The sequence below is a fragment of the Ruditapes philippinarum genome, unplaced genomic scaffold (genome assembly GCF_026571515.1).
Source record: "Ruditapes philippinarum isolate M1 unplaced genomic scaffold, ASM2657151v2 ctg2458_1_1_1_1, whole genome shotgun sequence".
Classification (NCBI taxonomy): domain Eukaryota; kingdom Metazoa; phylum Mollusca; class Bivalvia; order Venerida; family Veneridae; genus Ruditapes; species Ruditapes philippinarum.
Window position 1 is genome coordinate 171,399 of NW_026862651.1, and position 18,359 is coordinate 189,757.

The 18,359-nt window shown below is 32.4% G+C and overlaps 1 protein-coding gene across 1 annotated transcript; it reads left to right on the top strand.

Moving 5' to 3' along the window:
- Window positions 1-5,226, top strand: LOC132719724 (sulfotransferase 1C2-like). Its single transcript, XM_060703572.1, has 7 exons — window positions 1-101; window positions 765-958; window positions 2,353-2,536; window positions 2,853-2,986; window positions 3,435-3,538; window positions 4,284-4,461; window positions 4,894-5,226. Exons 2-7 carry the CDS (start codon window positions 781-783, stop codon window positions 5,001-5,003), a joined length of 888 nt encoding a protein of 295 aa, XP_060559555.1. The 5' UTR covers window positions 1-101; window positions 765-780; the 3' UTR covers window positions 5,004-5,226.
- The last annotated feature ends 13,133 nt before the right edge of the window (window positions 5,227-18,359 follow it).

An 18,359-nucleotide genomic window follows, 5' to 3' on the forward strand; every position in this document is an offset into this window, starting at 1 on the left:
TAATCATATGAGGATATATACATGTAACATGTAACGTCCAACAACGTGTCATACGAGATTATTAAGATTTTAGAACTCTCTGACTTATACTGATTTAACAGGTATGTTTTGCACGTTATTATATAATTATTTATATGAATTTTTATTTTACTGGCTGTTAATATAACACGCTTGTTTCGGATCAACACCCATCTCCGAAAAACTACTTAAACTTAAGTAGAACAATTGTTCATTATAATAGCTGACTGCATAAACATGTTGAAATAAAGTATTATCTCATTCAGTGGCGTATACTAGTTGTTTACCTCTACAGTACATGTTACAATATACCGTAAATCACGAAAAAAATGTCTTAACAATAACCGAAGTATATTGGTTTTTCTCTGAATCTGTTGAGAAAAATATTTAAAAAAAAAACAACATAATCAAGAGAATAACATGAATTTTGCTTCTTTTATTTTAAGTTGATTTATTTAATTATTTTCTTAACAGATTCAGAAAAAAAATACTTCGCTTATTTTACTTTTTTTTTGTTAAGACATTTTTTAAGTTCATTTATTTTCTAATTCATGTAAGAAAATACCAAAATGCAATTAACTTATGGTAGTATACATACATGTATAATATTCGTGTTAATTCGCGGTCTTACGGTGGTAGTTTCAATTTTCGTGTTTATCATAATATATAGATTTTCAAAGAAACGATTTAATGTTCCGTAGGAACATAGCAGTTTGTATAGTCAGGCACATGTATTTGTTTTGTAGATAAAAATTCTTTGTCATGGACGCAAAAAAGGTACATGTTGCGGATGGGGTCGGCAATGAGTATGATTTGATAGACGTTGACGGTATATATTTCCCGGCTTATTTCGCCGACGATCCAGTGCAGAGAATAAATGAAATCAGAGACATGCCCTGTAAATCTGATGATGTCCTAATTGCAGCATATCCGAAAGCCGGTGAGAATGTCATTGCATAAATTAAGCTTAATATTTGACAAAATGGTAAAAAGAAATAGACGAACCAGTGTAATACATATATGAAAATTTCAACTGATATTTAATATAAAAAAATGTCAAATTGAACTGTTAGTATTTAAATCAAAATATGACCATTTTTACTTGCTTAGTTGTACTATACTTGCCTAACATCTCATATCTTTGGTGTACTTACTACCTTTGAAAGTGCATTCTCCCGCTAAAGCTACAGTCTCACTTACATCCCGGCAGAGCCCTGGTAGACGTCCGGGGTGATCCGGGAACGACCGGGGTACGACCGGGAACAACCGTAGTACATCCGTAACTCTGCCGGCAACGTCCGGGATGATCCGGGAACATCCGGCATTCGACCCCGGATAGAATAAAATATTTAATATCACCGGGGTGGTCCGGGATGATCCGGGAAGGTATAGCTTTGCCGGCTTCATCCTTAGCTCTGCCGGGAACGACCGGGGTTATACCGGGTAAGCACCGTAGCTCTGCCGGCACAAACCGGGGATGATCCGGGTGTATGATATAGCCGGTAGAGCTACGGTAGAGCCCCGGAAAATGCCGGCAGAGCCCCGGCAACTACAGGCAGAGCCCCGGATGATAAAGGTAGAGCTACGGTTGATCCCGGTAGAGCCCCGGCAATGCCCGGATCATTTCAAAAGAATAACGACAATTTGCGATGATTGCACTTGCTGGTATTAAAACCCCTCCCAATTCCCTTCCATCCAGTATGGCATTAGGATTTTTCAGAAAATCATCATTAATTACTATTCTGGAACAATAGATATTATATTAAATAAAAATTATGTATCAATGTTATCATTTTCGGGCGTGTTTAATCCACCGGGGTTCTACCGGGGCTCTGCCTGGATAGTCCTGGGCTCTGCCGGGGCTCTGCCTGGATCGACCGGGGCTCTGCCTGGGTCAACCGGGGCTCTTCCGGCGTCATCCGGGAACGACCGGGGAAGCACCGGCATGAACCGTAGCTGCACCTGGGCTCTGCCTGGATGATCCGGAGCGCATCCTGGGTGGTTAGTTGAGAACTACCGTAGTGCTGCCGGGGTAAGTGTGACCGCAACAATAATTTCACCCCGGATCGTCCCGGATCATCCCGGTAACTTACCGGGATGATCCTGGGCTCTGCCGGGGTTAAGTGAGACCGAGGCTTAACTGAATGATGTATTTGTTCTAATCCCGGGCTTTATTTAAAGTCCGTGCTCTAATGCTAATGCTTATAACCTTTGTTCTCTTAAACAAATTCTTTTTTAGCCTTTACTCGTAACAGTTTGACTGAAACATTGTATTCTATCTAATTTTCGTGCTTATTGGCAAAAGTTGCACTTTTTGGAAATATGTTCTTTAAGGTACGCACTGGGTTTGGGAAATTACGAACATGTTGCTACAGGGTTCAGCCGAGTATCATAAAGCCATGAAAGAGGCTCAGATGTTAGAACTTACAGGCGCTAGTGGTGTTGACTCCCTGGAAACACCAAATGTGTTCAATACTCATCTACGCTTCAGACAACTACCCACAGACTTCAAAGACAAGTATGATTGCATTTCATAGAATATAAGAGTTTTAGATTTAGTTTATCTCCATATTCCAGATCATTTTTAAAGAGTTTCAAGAGTTCATTTCAGAATACATCCGGCAGGGCAATATGCACATGCGTACACAGTACGTATAACCTATATGCACATAATATAGTCGAATAGTCAAAACTTTATAAAACAATTTAACCTTTGACCTATGCTTAAGTAATCACTTAAGCTTTCATACAACATATAAATGAAGTTTTGCGGCCGTTAAATTGTCTAATTATTCGTATTTTCTGGGAAATATTTGTGCGTGCGCTTATTTCAGGAAATGTAAGATCATCTATGTTACTCGGAATCCCAAGGACATGGCTGTGTCAAGATATTGCCATAATACGAAAGGCAATGTTGCTTACAAAGGCACATTCTCAGATTATTTACCTCTATACTTGGATGGTAAAGGTATGCAACTTTTGTTTTCTTCCTGTTATTCTGCTCTTGTTATCTTTAAAAAAGGTTTAATTATTGCAATTATATTTACACACTTACATCTTTCTTGTGAAAACATCCTGTTATGAATGCATTCCTAAAATATCTGTACTTAAATAAGGTCGTAGAACACTATACCTCAATAGATAATGCTATTGATCCAAATACATATAGCCTTTACTGTCCGACTCGATGTTCTGTAACAAGACGTGCACCAAGAACTTGCATTTTGTCCATTTAGTTTACCCATCTTATCGTTATACATGAAGAATCCGGTCTCTCCTTGTCTTAAAAAAAAGAATGGTTAACATTGGCTGTGATGAATAAATTAACTATGAATTATGTTCAAGATCTACTCTGTCAATTCACATTTTTCTTATCTAAAAATAAACAACACGTGTTTATCTTCTATTTATTCAAGTTGCATTTGGATCCTGGTTTGATTACACAACAGAATGGAACAAGACGATCCGAGAGGAGGCGAGTTACCCAATACATACAGTATGTTATGAATTGTTAAAGAGAGTAAGTGTTTGTCATTCTTTATAACCAATTTCGTCTAAAATTGCACTTGGTAAATTAACATTTCTCAAAACGAAAAGGCTTTAGTTGGGCAGACCCGTACTAATGTTTAAAATAGTTTAAAATTAAGAAAGACAAATATGTCAGAACAATAAACATTGTTCATTAAAAAAGATCTATTATAAAACTAAATTGATTTTTTTTTTGTATTCTTATATGATATAGCCAGAGTTTTCAGTTAAACCCGGAACAAAATATAACGCCTTAAAGAACTTCTCATAATGTTTAGTGTATACTTGAGATTGATTTACAAAGCAACAATGACTGCTGTAACTAAGGAACATGTATCAAACAAAGAAGTATTAAGTTCGTTTTCATTTATTTTTTCATTTACTTGTGGATTGAGCTATAATAATCTACCAGACATATCATCAAAGTGACTTGAGGCTTTTCATGGTATGGCAGGAAAGTGTCATATTGAAGATTTCATGAAAACCGCCGTATGAACACATCTGTGGATGTTTCTAGATTCAAAATTGCACCTTCTTCTAGTTTAAATATTGAATTTGGATGAATTCTGCTTAAGCCGGTGCTAGAGGGCGTGGACGGTAACTTGCATTTTCCAGTGCCGTCCATGAACAGGCTCAATCAAACCGAGAACAACATTATTGTATGTTGAATTGTAAGAAGAACATGTATAATTATAAATTCTATTATATATGTTAAAGCAGTATATTTGAAATTCTAGGATAGCTTTAACCAAGTACAGAAGCTTGCCAAATTCCTTGGTGTGAAGATAGATGACTCTACTATACAAGATATCTGTGATAAATGTAACTTTAACAATCTGAAAGAAGGATATACGAAATCTAAGAACATTTTCGATGAAAAGAATAGGAACCCTTTATCATATACATTCAGAAAAGGTATTTTTTTATATTTTCCTGCATTTGTTAGCTAATTAATGAAATCACACCTCGATGAGAATAAATAATTGATGGTACCTCTTGCTTTTTTTGGGCATTTTGTCGCTTTTGCCAAATATTGTAATGCCAAATGGACAATATTTTTTGGGTCGCAAATTAACGAAAATGGTCCAATGTTGCTTAAAATCTTTCAAAATAACATGTACGAAAATAACGAATGAGTGCTGAAAACGTCTATACCAGTCATTTACTATATGTATTCAGTTTAAGCTAATTGGATACAATCAAATTACATGTACATTTAACTGTTTAATGTGAAGATGGTAATAAAATAATCGTAAATTGTCTAAAAACAAAAACAAGCTACATAATAATTCCTTACACTATTCACCAAATTCGTTAATATTACAAGTATATGATGTTGTTTTACAGGAGAAATAGGTGACTGGAAAAACTGGTTCACTGTTGCTCAGAATGAGCAATTCGACGAAGCTATGCGAACAAAGTTGACAGATATTGACGAAACTTTTACTTTTGAATGACAGTGGAAACTTTTGTTTAAAAACGATAACATATCAACGCATGTAGTAAACGTGAAGAAACGATAATTTAATTTTATTCTGTGTTTGATTGGTTTATACATGTATATATTGTCTAGTTTTTATCTCAACGTCTACTAAAGAATTATCACGAAAGGCACGTGTGATTGCTTTGTTGATATGTATAGAATACTAATAAAATGGTGCTGAACAAATAACAAAATTACATTTTACTTGATCTGGACACCTGATTCCTGATAACTTAACACTAGTTATTACTTTTGTTGTGTTTAAAATCACATCCAGCATAAATGGTGGAGGAAGACGCTCATCATTTATTTCTAGGCACAACAGTACGAATCACTGACCTTCAATCAGATCGCTTGATAGCTTTCTTAAATGAAATGATTCAAAGTATCTGAGAAAAAAGTGTGAGGCGGAGAAAAATATTCAGTACTTATTGTCATTGCTCTCATTAATCTTTTTTTTTTTAATTGGCAAGATATTGTCGCACCTCACCAAAATAAATACTTACCACTAGGCCATCGAGCAGAATTAATTGATATATAATTATACTTACAAAAATTCTTTAACATTAATCAAAATAAGTTACAGAAACTAACGAAACACCTCCCGAAAATTAATAAGTCTCCGGTCAATATTAACAACACTTGCTTATTTAATAATGATAACAGTTTTGCTAAGCAAGTTTAATTCAAATATGAATAAGCATTACTCATCTTATTATTCCCCTTTTCGCTATACTCGAACGATTAAAATGATATTTTCTTATGTTTATAATAATGCAATCATATTTCTATCCGGCGACTTGATGCTTTAGCATCAAAACCTCTACTTGTAACTAAATGAAATAATAAAATAGAATAGGTCTCATAAGATATAAACAACCAGATAATTTAAAAGTGTCATTTCAAATATCATGCATGATTTATTTGTCTAAAATAGCAACGCTTGACACTTTGAAAACAAGTTAAAGTATTCCTAAATTCAATGACTTATCCATAGGAATACATTATTTATTTTTTTTATAATGTTGCTTTTTAAGATGTAAGATATTTGAATATTCCATTTCATTGAGCAACGTGAGTGTATGTTTGAATATTTGAGATTACTGAAAAACAATTGTGGTCTTTAATTGTTCATTTATTGATATACTTTTATTTTCAGATTTTAAGGCCTTCTCCTACCATATATAGATATAATATTGAACTGTTACAAATATATACTTATAATTTACGTGCAATTATGCACTAGAAATGTATTCTATTATCTTAAAGTACCATGCCTGCAGATTCATACTATTTTTTTTAAATGTATAATAACAAAGTAAGATTTTGTCAAGTGAATAAGGAGAGTAATTTACACATTGCAAATGGTACTTTTAAATCTACAAAAATACCACCAAGTTGCTCAGAAAAAGCAAAGCTAGTTAAAGTTAGGTAAGTCACACAGCAGAAATATGGTGATAAATACTGTCATTAAATACATATATGAGCATTTAAATTATTTCTTGAATTGTGAATATTTTTACATTTCTTAAAGACTTTGTACATTCTTCTCAAGGTTGATTTTCTTGAAATATTTTGGCTCACCTTGAGGCATGCAGGTTTATCATGTTCGCGAGGACAGCCAAGGTATTGGCTTTATATGCTGCCACACCTTTTGGAGGTTGAACTACACAATTTATACTGATGAGCCTAGCTTTTCACTCTGAAATGTTGAGACGCTTGGCTGTTTACTCTTAAATATTGAGACGCTTAGCTTTTTACTCTTAAATGTTCAGACGCTTGACTGTTAGACGCTATGCTGTACTACTAATTGTTGAACCGTTAGACGTAGTGTTCCTGCAAAAATGGCAGTTTGAGGTCTTTGATAAAAACTTATATTGTCACATAACTGATGTTAATTTTTTATTCGGTAAAACATGGTAAAGCACTGCTGTGCATATATTTAAACATAATGTAATATGTATATAAGTATATTGAAAAACAAATGCCCTAAGTTAACGCTGCAGTAAACAAGTACAAATGTTGCTGCAATGCAGCAATTGAGAACCTCCGCGCAAAAAATGCGCTCATTACAGATACCTTACCAAATTATTCCTCCGCACAGGTCATGTTATATTCAGATTAAGTACTATTGTAGATTTTTTCTGAATGTTTTGTAAACCATTTTTTGCATACTTACTCTTATCTTAAGATGATAAAAACATCAAAATCTGTTTTTTTATTATTATTATAATTGAAACAAATATACAAATAGTAACAAAAGATACTAATATTACATGCATGTTTTCATGTCAAATTAAAAAAAAATGGTTTCTTCAATACTCAAAGTAGAACACACTCTGGAATGAAAAAATGGGATGAATTTCAAAAAGTCCAAATTCAGGATTTTTTGTTTGTTATACACGCGTTACATGGTGATACAGTATTCATCAATATAATAGAAGACTGTTACCTGAATTTAGGCAGGTATGAGGAAATTCACTTACATCATGTTCGTGCGAGTCAAAAACATAAAGCCCGGGCTAATAAATTTATACCCGATTTTTCAAATGTTACGGGCTTTATGTTTGCAACTCTCCACTATAATTATGTGATCATGTATAGCAACGAAGAAGATCACAAATGAAAAGGTCAATATGTACGAATTAGCAGGTAATTTGGTAATTTTTCTCAAAACTACCAGATTTTTTTTAAAAAGGCGACAAAATATGGACTAAAAGTTTTTTTCTGAAACAAAATACAATATGTAGGGCAAGCTTAATTATCAAAGTTAAATTTAGTACCTCAAACTCCCCATTTAAAGTTAAAAATAACCATTTTTTACGCGAGTTCTCCAAGTATATAGAAAAGTTTTCCACAGAAATCCGTAACGTTTTCCAGGAACTCCGTGACAGTTATCATAAGAACTCCAAACAAGTTATCATAAGAACTCCATCCTTCGTGTAACACTTCCTCCCCCGTGAGTAAACAAGTACAAATGTTGCTGCAATGCAGCAATTGAGAAGCTCCGCGCAAAAAAAATGCGCTCATTACAGATACCTTACCAAATTATTCCTACGCACAGGTCATGTTATATTCAGATTAAGTACTATTGTAGATTTTTTCTGAATGTTTTGTAAACCATTTTTTGCATAATTACACTTATCTTAAGATGATAAAAACATCAAAGTCTGTTTTTTTATTATTATTATAATTGTAACAAATATACAAATAGTAACAAAAGATACTAATATTACATGCATGTTTTCATGTCAAATTAAAAAAAAATGGTTTCTTTCAATACTCAAAGTAGAACACACTCTGGAATGAAAAAATGGGATGAATTTCAAAAAGTCCAAATTCAGGATTTTTTGTTTGTTATACACGCGTTACATGGTGATACAGTATTCATCAATATAATAGAAGACTGTTACCTGAATTTTAGGCAGGTATGAGGAAATTCACTAACATCATGTTCGTGCGAGTCAAAGATATAAAAACTATTTGACATTGGTGATATATAAAAAAAAACTATTAATTGATTTATTGGGAGATCAATATACTTTTTTGTTGAATTGCTTTAAAACCATTCATAAAAACATTACACTTCATGTTCAAACTGCAGATCAAAGTTTCTGTTATCAATGATGCTATCTATCTATAGCCTATGCCACAAAATGCAGCTTTCGCTGTCGAGGACGGACCCCGGACATGTCACCAGTCATACCCTTAAATAGTTAATTTTGAAGCACAAAGTGGTATGCAATACTAATTGGCTTTTTTTTAATGCGTTTATTTAAGGTCGCCGCCGGAAAGCCCATATGGGCGACCGTACACTCAAGTCGGGCCATCATAGAGCGTCCCGCCAAGATTTTTTTCGTCGATTTTTTTCAGCTTTTATTGGTGGAGGAAGACCCCAGGTGCCCCTCCGGGCATTATTTCAGGCACGAGCGGGCACCCGGGTAGAACCACCGACCTTCCGTAAGCCAGCTGGATGGCTTACTAATTGGCGCCATTGGAATGTAACCTTATATTTAAAGTTTAATTATTTCAAAACAACCAATATATCAACATGTTATTATTAAACATTTAATTTCATAAATATAAATTAAGAATAATTATCAAAAGCAAAATTATTAAAGTCTTATGCCTGAAATCTTCATTATATTGACAAATTCAATCACTAATAGTATACTTGATATGCTGTGTGTAAATGTAATTCAAAATGTAACAAATTATAATTTCATGTACTACTAAAAAAGGAAATAACAAATTTGTCAAAAATCAGAACATTTATAGCTATTTATAGCTTTCGAATTCATGTACAGCAGAACTGCTTTCCGGTTCTCATTCATTAATATGACATGCTGCGAATCACCGAAGGGGAAACCAATATAGAAATCGAAAGGAGTTCTTGAATGCGGATTTATTTTTAGCTGTAAATCGAAGGGATTAATTGATCAAATCCGGGCCCATGGACAAAAAAAATAGTAAACACAAATAGCTCCGCGCCTATGGGCGCGGAGCAATTAAATATAAGCATGTCAAAAAATATTCTTTTGTACTTTAAACTTCTCTTTTCGGCTTCGTATGCGCACGATGTAATGTTATACTGCAGTATATTCTAAACTGAATTCATCGATCTTGCTGAGTGAAATGATATAATACTTCCATACAGGCTCGCATAATATAAATATTGCAAAGGGCTAATTCACGACAGAATCAGAGACATAGTGTTCAAACGATTGGCACCAGAAAATGATGAGGAAATCACCAATCAATAAAAAGACCATGCCATTGGGGTCTCGAGGTCATATTGCTTGAGCTCGAGCTTTGTGTCTTATATTGCTGAAAAGAAAGCCTCCGAATTATTGCAAGGACTGCCAACCCACAACGGAATCAGACAAATGTTGTTTGAACGGTTGGCACATTTTTTTAAAGAAAAATATTACACTAACAAATAACCGGTCTAAAAAACGACCATGTCGCGCGGAGGTCTCGAGGCCATATGCCTAGCACTAGAGCGTTGTGCCTTATATTGCTGTAAATAAAAAATCCAGACAAATGGAAGATCTAATCTACGGAATCAGAGAGATGCTGTTATAACGATTGTCAACAGAAAATGGAGTTCTTTTACGACAAATTATATACTTTATACTGAGAAGAATCAAGTCACCGATCGGTAAAAACTACCATTTTCCTTCACTTATAGATCTCTCACTTTATTTGCTTGATTTTTAGATTATTTGTTGAAATTTAAAAATGACGTTCGCGGCATTTTAGCAGGCGACATTTTTCCCCCAGCATGCAAATGATAGAATGCAAATCTCATAGACTATTAACATATAATGTTGATAAAACTATTGGTATTCTATCAACGCAATCATCCCAAAAGTGGTGGTATTTGAAGACATGATTAGCTCGGGAAAAATCAGTTTGATCTTGATATTTCCGAACAATAAAATATTCAATGAATTTACATAATAGTGTTATTATTTTGTTCCCCAGACACCCTAAACCTCTCCCCATCACTCCTAGAGAAAAAAAACAGAAACAATATGTTAGTATGCCATGCTTAAATGTTTGCAAAAACAACAAAATACTAATTGTCTAATACTAATTGTTAAGTGAAAAGGTTTGTTCATTTTGTAATACTAATTCAATACATCATTAAATGTTTGCAAAAACAACAAAATACCAATTATGACGTTAGTAAGCGGATGTGTTCATTTTATAACACTCCTTTAATACATTAGCTAGAATTGTCCTACCTTATGTGGGATTTGATGGTTTATTAAATTTTTTAGAGATCAATCATATTGTATCAATTCTGAGTACATTGTTGTAGAATAGTGCACGGTTTAAGTTCAAATGCGGAGTAATATAATCACTCAGGCCGGTAGGCCGGAGTGATTTATTACAGAGCATTTAAACGAAATAACGTGCATAATTATACAATAATGCACGAAAAATTAAGCAACAGTTTGACAGTTTTTGTAGAAAAACAATCGGGACATGGTTGGCAGGATGACACAAAAAGATTCCCGTATAAACATTACAGGAAACAGTTTTATACGCCCGAAGAATCTTAGAGGCGCATTATGGTATGGGGTTGTCCGTTCGTCCGCCTGTCAGTAGACAATGGTTTCCACATCATTACTTTTGAATGAGTACAATGATTGTGTTTATATCAAACATGTCAGTATTTCGTATCAAAACACAGGTCAAATTCAATTTTTATATGCAATTAACAGATTACTTGTTTATATTTTTTGAATTTTCTGTGAAATTATTGGTTTCCGCGGCATAACTTATGAAGGCTATAAATGATTGTGTTTATTATATGATATTTTAGTATGTCATATCAAAACACTGGACAAGTCCTTATTTTTGCAGTAATCAACCAACTAATATTGAGAGTTTTGCCCCCTTTTTAACTTGAGTTTTCTATGGAGCTATAAGTTTCAGCAGGATAACTATTGAAGAATTTCAGTGATTGAGTTTATATTTGGCATTTTTGTATGTTATATTAAAACAAAATCCAAGTTCCATTTTTGCTGTAATTAAATTATTATTGATAGAGTTATGTCCCCTTTTAACCATTGATTTTTGTGTTAAATTATTGGTGTTCACAGGATGTATTTTGAAGGATTTTTATCTCTGTAATCCATAAGGCTTTGTCCGAAGCTCATACATGGCATGTTTAACGTTTATTATTGTGACATATGACAAGAAACATATATACAGTATACATAAACAATGAAATTATAAATAGAAAAGAGCCAGCACATCCCAATGGACATATAAGTCACCTTATACAAATTATATTGTGAATAGTCTTAAAATTAACATATCACATCAAACAAACAATGATAACCATTTTCGTAATTTGGGGTTTATCTGTTTATTACAACTTTTTAATAATAAATTAACAATACAATATAGTTTAATGAGTTTAAAAAGAAAAACAAACAAATTGATACAATGACAATAATCAATGCATATGAACTTATTGTTATATATTAATATGCACCTCTCATATAAACACTAGCCTCTAATATGATCATTTTATGAATATATATATATAGTTCTAAATTTATTCAAAATACCAATTTGTTTGCAGATGACTAGTTTTATGACAGATTACTTCACATTCATTGCTAGTTAAGTGATCATCGTCTATTATGCTCTAAATGCATTATCAAAATGTTATAAAACACATGTTTGCCCTTTCTAAAGAAGATGAAATGTATTAATTTCTAATAGTTAATAACGCGCCTTTAAGACCGGAAATACAAAATATAAATATTTAATAAATGAGATCCGGTTTTAAATGTTAGCAAGTTGTAAACATCTTTTTACATGTATACACGTAATTATCAAAACTACTTTCGGTGAGTATGTATAATTGTTTTAGCAGTTGTCGGAAGAACATGATAGTTCTCCTAAAATGTGCTTGAGAACTGTGAAAAATAAAAATATTTTGTCTTTAGTGTGGATTTGTTATAGCGTTTGTCAGTAACCAAAACTTTATAAAGTAAAAGTAAATTAATGAAAAAGAAATTATACAGTTATTGTAATTCCAAATTAACGTTTTATCAGACCAGATTCAATTTCAAAGTTGGGAAAAAACATACAACATACTAACAACATGTTGAAGTAGTGAATAATTACTAGTAATTTGGAAAATCTTTTTTATCATTGTTGAGAAACTTGTGGAAACTTTTAAATGGTCATACTATCTTGAAGAAAGTTTATGTACCTACAGTATAAGCAGATGTTTTTATATATTACTTATTTTATATCTACTGTCTCATTACATAAATCAAGAACCACTGTCTGAAATGCGTATAAATAAAAACACTGGAAATTTAGCTGGTTGCAATTTGTGTTCGCCATAAATAATTTATAACCTATGTCGTCAGTTAAACAAGGATTAATGCATTGAGACAGAACAATTCATAGATAAGAAGCGTGTAGTTCGGCAAAACAAACTTAAAAAAAAAATATTGCACAGCCCGAAAAAAAGAGAGAACATAAAACCAAGACGTGTACAGTAAGCGGTCAGACAAGACACTGAAAACAAGGGCGTGTATAGTCTGACAAAAGAAACTTACAACAAGGTGTAAATTGTCAGGCAAAAGAAACTGAAAACAAGACGTATATAGAATGACAAAAGAAATAGAAAGCAAGACATATACGGGCTTGCAAAGAAACTGAAAACAAGACAAGGAAGTGATAACAAGACGTGTGCAGTCTGGCAAAAGAAACTGAAAATAAGACGTGTGTAGTCTGACAAAGGAAGTGATAACAAGACGTGTGCAGTCTGACAAATGAAGGTGAAACAAAACATGTGTAGTCTGACAAAATAAAAAACTGACACCAACAAGTGAGCAGTCTTACAAAAGAAACTAAAAACAAGACGAATGAAGTATGACAAAAAACTGACAACGAGACGTGAGCGGTCTGACAAAAGAAACTGAAAACAAGACGAATGAAGAGTGACAAAATACTGACATCAAGACGTGTGCTGTCTGGCAAAAGAAACTGAAAACAAGACGAATGAAGTCCGTCAAAAGAAACTGAAAATAAGACGTGCGTAGTCTTACAAAAGGAACCAAAAAAAAACAACAAGACGTGTTTAGTTTGACAAAAGAAACAACTATACCAGTAAAGTCTGATAAATCACTTTTTTTTAAAAAGATTCATGTTATTCTTTATCTGAAGTTACCATTTGAACAAGAATGGTATAAGCTCACAATTTTTTTTCTAAATTTAAACTGGTATACAACGAAAACAAAAGCGCAAACGAGCTGAAAAAAAACACACTAACTTTTCATAGCAATTATATTGATTTAATAAGGGAGACAACGAGTTAAAATGTGAAAGAAAAAATTTTTTATGACAAACAATTTTCATACCAAATCATATACATCTATCATTTTACCTATTTTCATTTTTAACAGACCAATCTAGACGAATAAATAGCATGATATCTTTTTTGTACTTTTAAAATTATATCAATTCTTTTACAGATATGCATTTATTTACAAAACAATATTTTCTTTCCATTTCCGAATTGTCTTAAATACGATCTGATAATATTTACTACAAATGAAAAACAGTATACTGATATTTTTTGTTTAAACTTTTTCAAAAATATGCAAACATTACAATGTTAAAAATACATATTTTCAGATGAAATATCTTACCGTGGTATGAAGCTTAACCTTTTTAACTATTAAATGGCATGTTTGACTCTTCAGTAAGTAGATCACTTTTTTTATTTAATATAAAGGCTAGACGAAATATCTGCTATTCAGACTTCATATAGAGAAATTATTTAAACATCGGAACCTATATTAAATTCTTTTATCAGTGTTGTACTAAAATTTGTAAAATGAACATTTCAAATGATGATGATTATTATTATTATTTTGATGATGTAGCTGACCTGTATAATGCAGTTTTATTTGTTAGAAACGCAAACAAAGTGTCGTTCTTTATTCAAGTATGTGTATTTGCTGTAGGACTTTTAGGAAATTTAATTTCTCTAACTGTTTGGATCAAAGGACAAAATACAAGAAAGCTAGCATGTTCAATGTATTTTACATTTTTATCAGCATCTGATAGTTTTTCTATGCTATTTAAATTAACTGTACATGTGATCTTTAATCCATGGACGGATTTAAGGCCACACAAAACACTGTCCTTTGAGAGCATATTAAGGACTACTCTCAACGCTTTTTCACCGCAGCTTTCAGCCTGGATCACTGTTTGTATTTGTGCTGAAAGAACGTTGAGTATTTGTTTTCCATTAAAATTCAATACAAAGGGGGCTGGCAGAAGAGCAAAATTTTCCTTTATTTCACTTTTTATTTTACTTGCTGGAATGAACCTGTCTGATTCAATTTTAGTATGTATTGACCCCTACTCTAATGTAAGAACTACAATTGGACATTTCTCCGAAATGTATGTCCTTTGTGTATTTCCACTTTTGTTTATAACAATATGCAATGTAATTACTATCGTATTTCTTTGTAAAAGGAAATCATCTATTGTAAGCAGTAGAAGAAGCCATTTGACAAAATTCACGCGCTTAAGTGTAGTTACAGGAATCTTCCACTGTGTTTGTGTTATACCATTTATGCTATTTTCACTCACTCTAGCTGACTATATTCACCTTAACCTTGGGCTTAAAAATTCTTATATCTTTACCGAAGTAGCGATATTTCTTCTCTACTTGAATAACGCTTTTAGTTTCTTACTCTACTCATTGGTATCCAAAGACTTCCAGCAAGATTTAAAGCAACTACTTTGTATCTGCAGGAAAAGTGAATAATAACATAAACAATTCATTAAATTGTATGTGTGCGAGTCATCACATATTAGATATTAAAAGTAGACAAATATTTTGTTGACAAACCAAAGGACCATTGAACTTGAACAATGAACAGTATGGCACAGTTTTTGTCAAAGGAATTATTAAAATTGGTTATATTTACCGGTATGCTATATAAACTTGGTTCTATTTGCCGATATATTATGTAAACCTGGTTGTATTTACATGTATATTATATAAAGTTCGTTGTATATACCGGTATATTATATAAACTTGGTTCTATTTACCGGTATACTATGTAAACTTGGTTGTTTTTACCGATGTATTATATAAACTTCGTCGTATATATTGGAATATGGTATAAACTTGGTTGTAAATACTGGTATATCATATAAACTTGGCTGTATTTACCGGTATATTATATATCCTTGGTTATATTTACAGGTATAAATATATAAACTTGATTGTAAATACTGGTATGATATATAAACAGGGTTGTATTAATTTACCGGTATATTATATAAACCATGTTTAGTTTACCGGTATATTATATAAACATGGTTTTATATTCGTATACCGGTATATTTACTATACAGTGTTAAAACTACTGTTTTTTAATGTCTACGTGTCCTACGTGACGTTGATGTCGAAACAGCGAAAGTATCTGTGTTTGTTTTCTTTTCTTTTATTTTATTTTTTTTCATCATACTGTCTTCAAAATTGAATGAACAAAGAGCTGTATAAAATGTTGAGAATTGCCATTTTGTGATATTGTGTAGGAGTAAATATTTTTAACTAAAAATATCTCCCTTATGTAATAAAAAGGATAGATTTCAAAACATTATAATATTGCATATAGCGTTACTTTATAACTGGATTCCAACAACACCATCCATCCACAGTGATGTTAAGCTGGCATACACGTTGTTAATTCATGCTAAAACAAATTTACCCTATGTTGAAAATGATACTTTTTTAATATTATGTTGTTTTTGTTGTTGTTGTTTTTTAAATTTTGTGTATTATCAATTTCACAAGTAATGTATTCGTTACTTGTAGAAAGTTATATAAATATCGTTTAGAATGTACATGTTTCATTATTACAAAAAGTGTGACAGTCTCTATTTGAGCCGCGTCACGACAAAACCAACATATCAGTTTCTTTACTTGTTATTGGGTCTGTAAGCGAACAGCATGGATCCTGATCAGACTGCGCGCAAACCCATTATGTTGGTTTTGTCGTGACGCGGCTTATTTTATAATTTGGGTAGTTATCATATCTTATCTTTAATGTTTTATTGTTAATTATTTATAAATTGTAAACCACCATTATTAAAGGCAATCTTGACAGCGTAAATATTTATTATCTGGTACAATATTTAGGTCCCTCCTGATAACAAACATTTACCTAATGCAATAGTAAGGTCCTTGCAATATTCACATTATACAGCATCAAGGTCCCCCTCCCCCTTTTGCCAAACATCATTTCACTGTTTAAGCTACAAATGCTTATTCGACGTGACCTTTGAAGCAATTGTGTTTTTATAAAAATAATGAAAAAAAATCAAAACAAACTTAACTGCCTGTACCATAGCACCGTCTTGATAATTTGATATTTGGTTTATTTTTATTTCTATTATTCCATTGGTTAAATGTGAGTGACTATATTCCTAAAAAGGTCTTTTTCATTTGAAGATTGATTATTTTTAAGTAACTGTATTTTTATGAAAATATTATGTGTATGTATTATTTAACCTACTTTCTAAAACTAGTATCAAATTCAAACACCATAAACATACATTATCGTCTTTTCTTTTGTGTTCCTCGATTTGTTTTGATCATATTATTCAAATAATAGAAATAAATTGGCATCTTAACTTAAGAGATGGGTGTTCATAAACAGCATATTCCCAAGAGTTCAAGGGGAGCGGTGGCCTAGTGGTTAAGGCGTCTGCCTCTCAACCAAGAGATCATTGGTTCGAGCGCTACTCGGGTCACGACCATGTTTCTTCATATGATACCGGTACTGGTTGGTTCCAGGAAGCGGACTCGAAGGTGATTAATATAAGGTTGCAAGAACTTGTTTCCCAATCGACATGATCGAGCTAAAATAAATATGTTTAAACCAAGAGTTTAATTAGTCATGAATTAAAATATATGGTAAAGAAATTGTATTTGGTTTAACTTCGCACCAGTCATATGGCGACTTTCCAGTTTTACTGGTCGGGAAGGGTACCCCTCTGTACATTACTTGAGACACAAACAGGTACCTGTGTAGAACCACCGACGTAAGCTAGCTGGATAGCTTTCTCGCATGAAGAGTCCGAAAACGCTCAGCTAAGGTCGCCCCTTGATAAAGAAATGAATGTCCAAACAACATTTAAGAATATTTATAGAAAGATAAACAACGCCATTTTGTCCAGTTCTGTTTGTGTAAAATACATATTGCCTGAATTGATGATTGTTTTATCCATTATTATCGGTACATATTGCGTGATTTAAAAATATTGTCAATACAGTCAATTTATTAAAGACAAAGCATGCCATTATTTTCTGTTTCACAATAATTATTATTGTCAATACAAACGACTTTTTTCTGTTTTTTCAACTATTGTCAATACCTCTGATTTACATTTCTTTTGCTTTACATACCATTATTTCCAGTTTTTAAAATATTGTCAATACATGACATAATTTTCTCCTTTACAATTAATGTAAACTTTTTTTATGTTTTATAATTTCTATCAATACCATTATTTTTGTGTCACCATTTTTATCAATACATACCGCGACTTTCTGTTGTTCCTCTTTTAATTATTGTCAATAAATAGTATTACTTTCTGTTTTACAATTATTGTCAATACATATTATTGTTTTTGCTTTTACAGTTATTGTCAATACATGCCATTATTTTTATTTAACAATTTTGTTGTCAATTTATACCGCTATTTTTCTGTTTATCAATAACTATTAATCGGACCATGTTTGCCTGTTTTTAAATTATTGTTC

Excerpts from the sequence above, each read along its gene's own strand:
- LOC132719724 (XM_060703572.1), top strand. The coding sequence starts at position 781 with ATGGACGCAAAAAAGGTACATGTTGCGGATGGGGTCGGCAATGAGTAT. Across the intron at positions 959-2,352 it reads TGCAGCATATCCGAAAGCCG|GTACGCACTGGGTTTGGGAA; the intron begins GTGAGAATGTCA and ends ATGTTCTTTAAG. Across the intron at positions 4,462-4,893 it reads ATCATATACATTCAGAAAAG|GAGAAATAGGTGACTGGAAA; the intron begins GTATTTTTTTAT and ends GTTGTTTTACAG.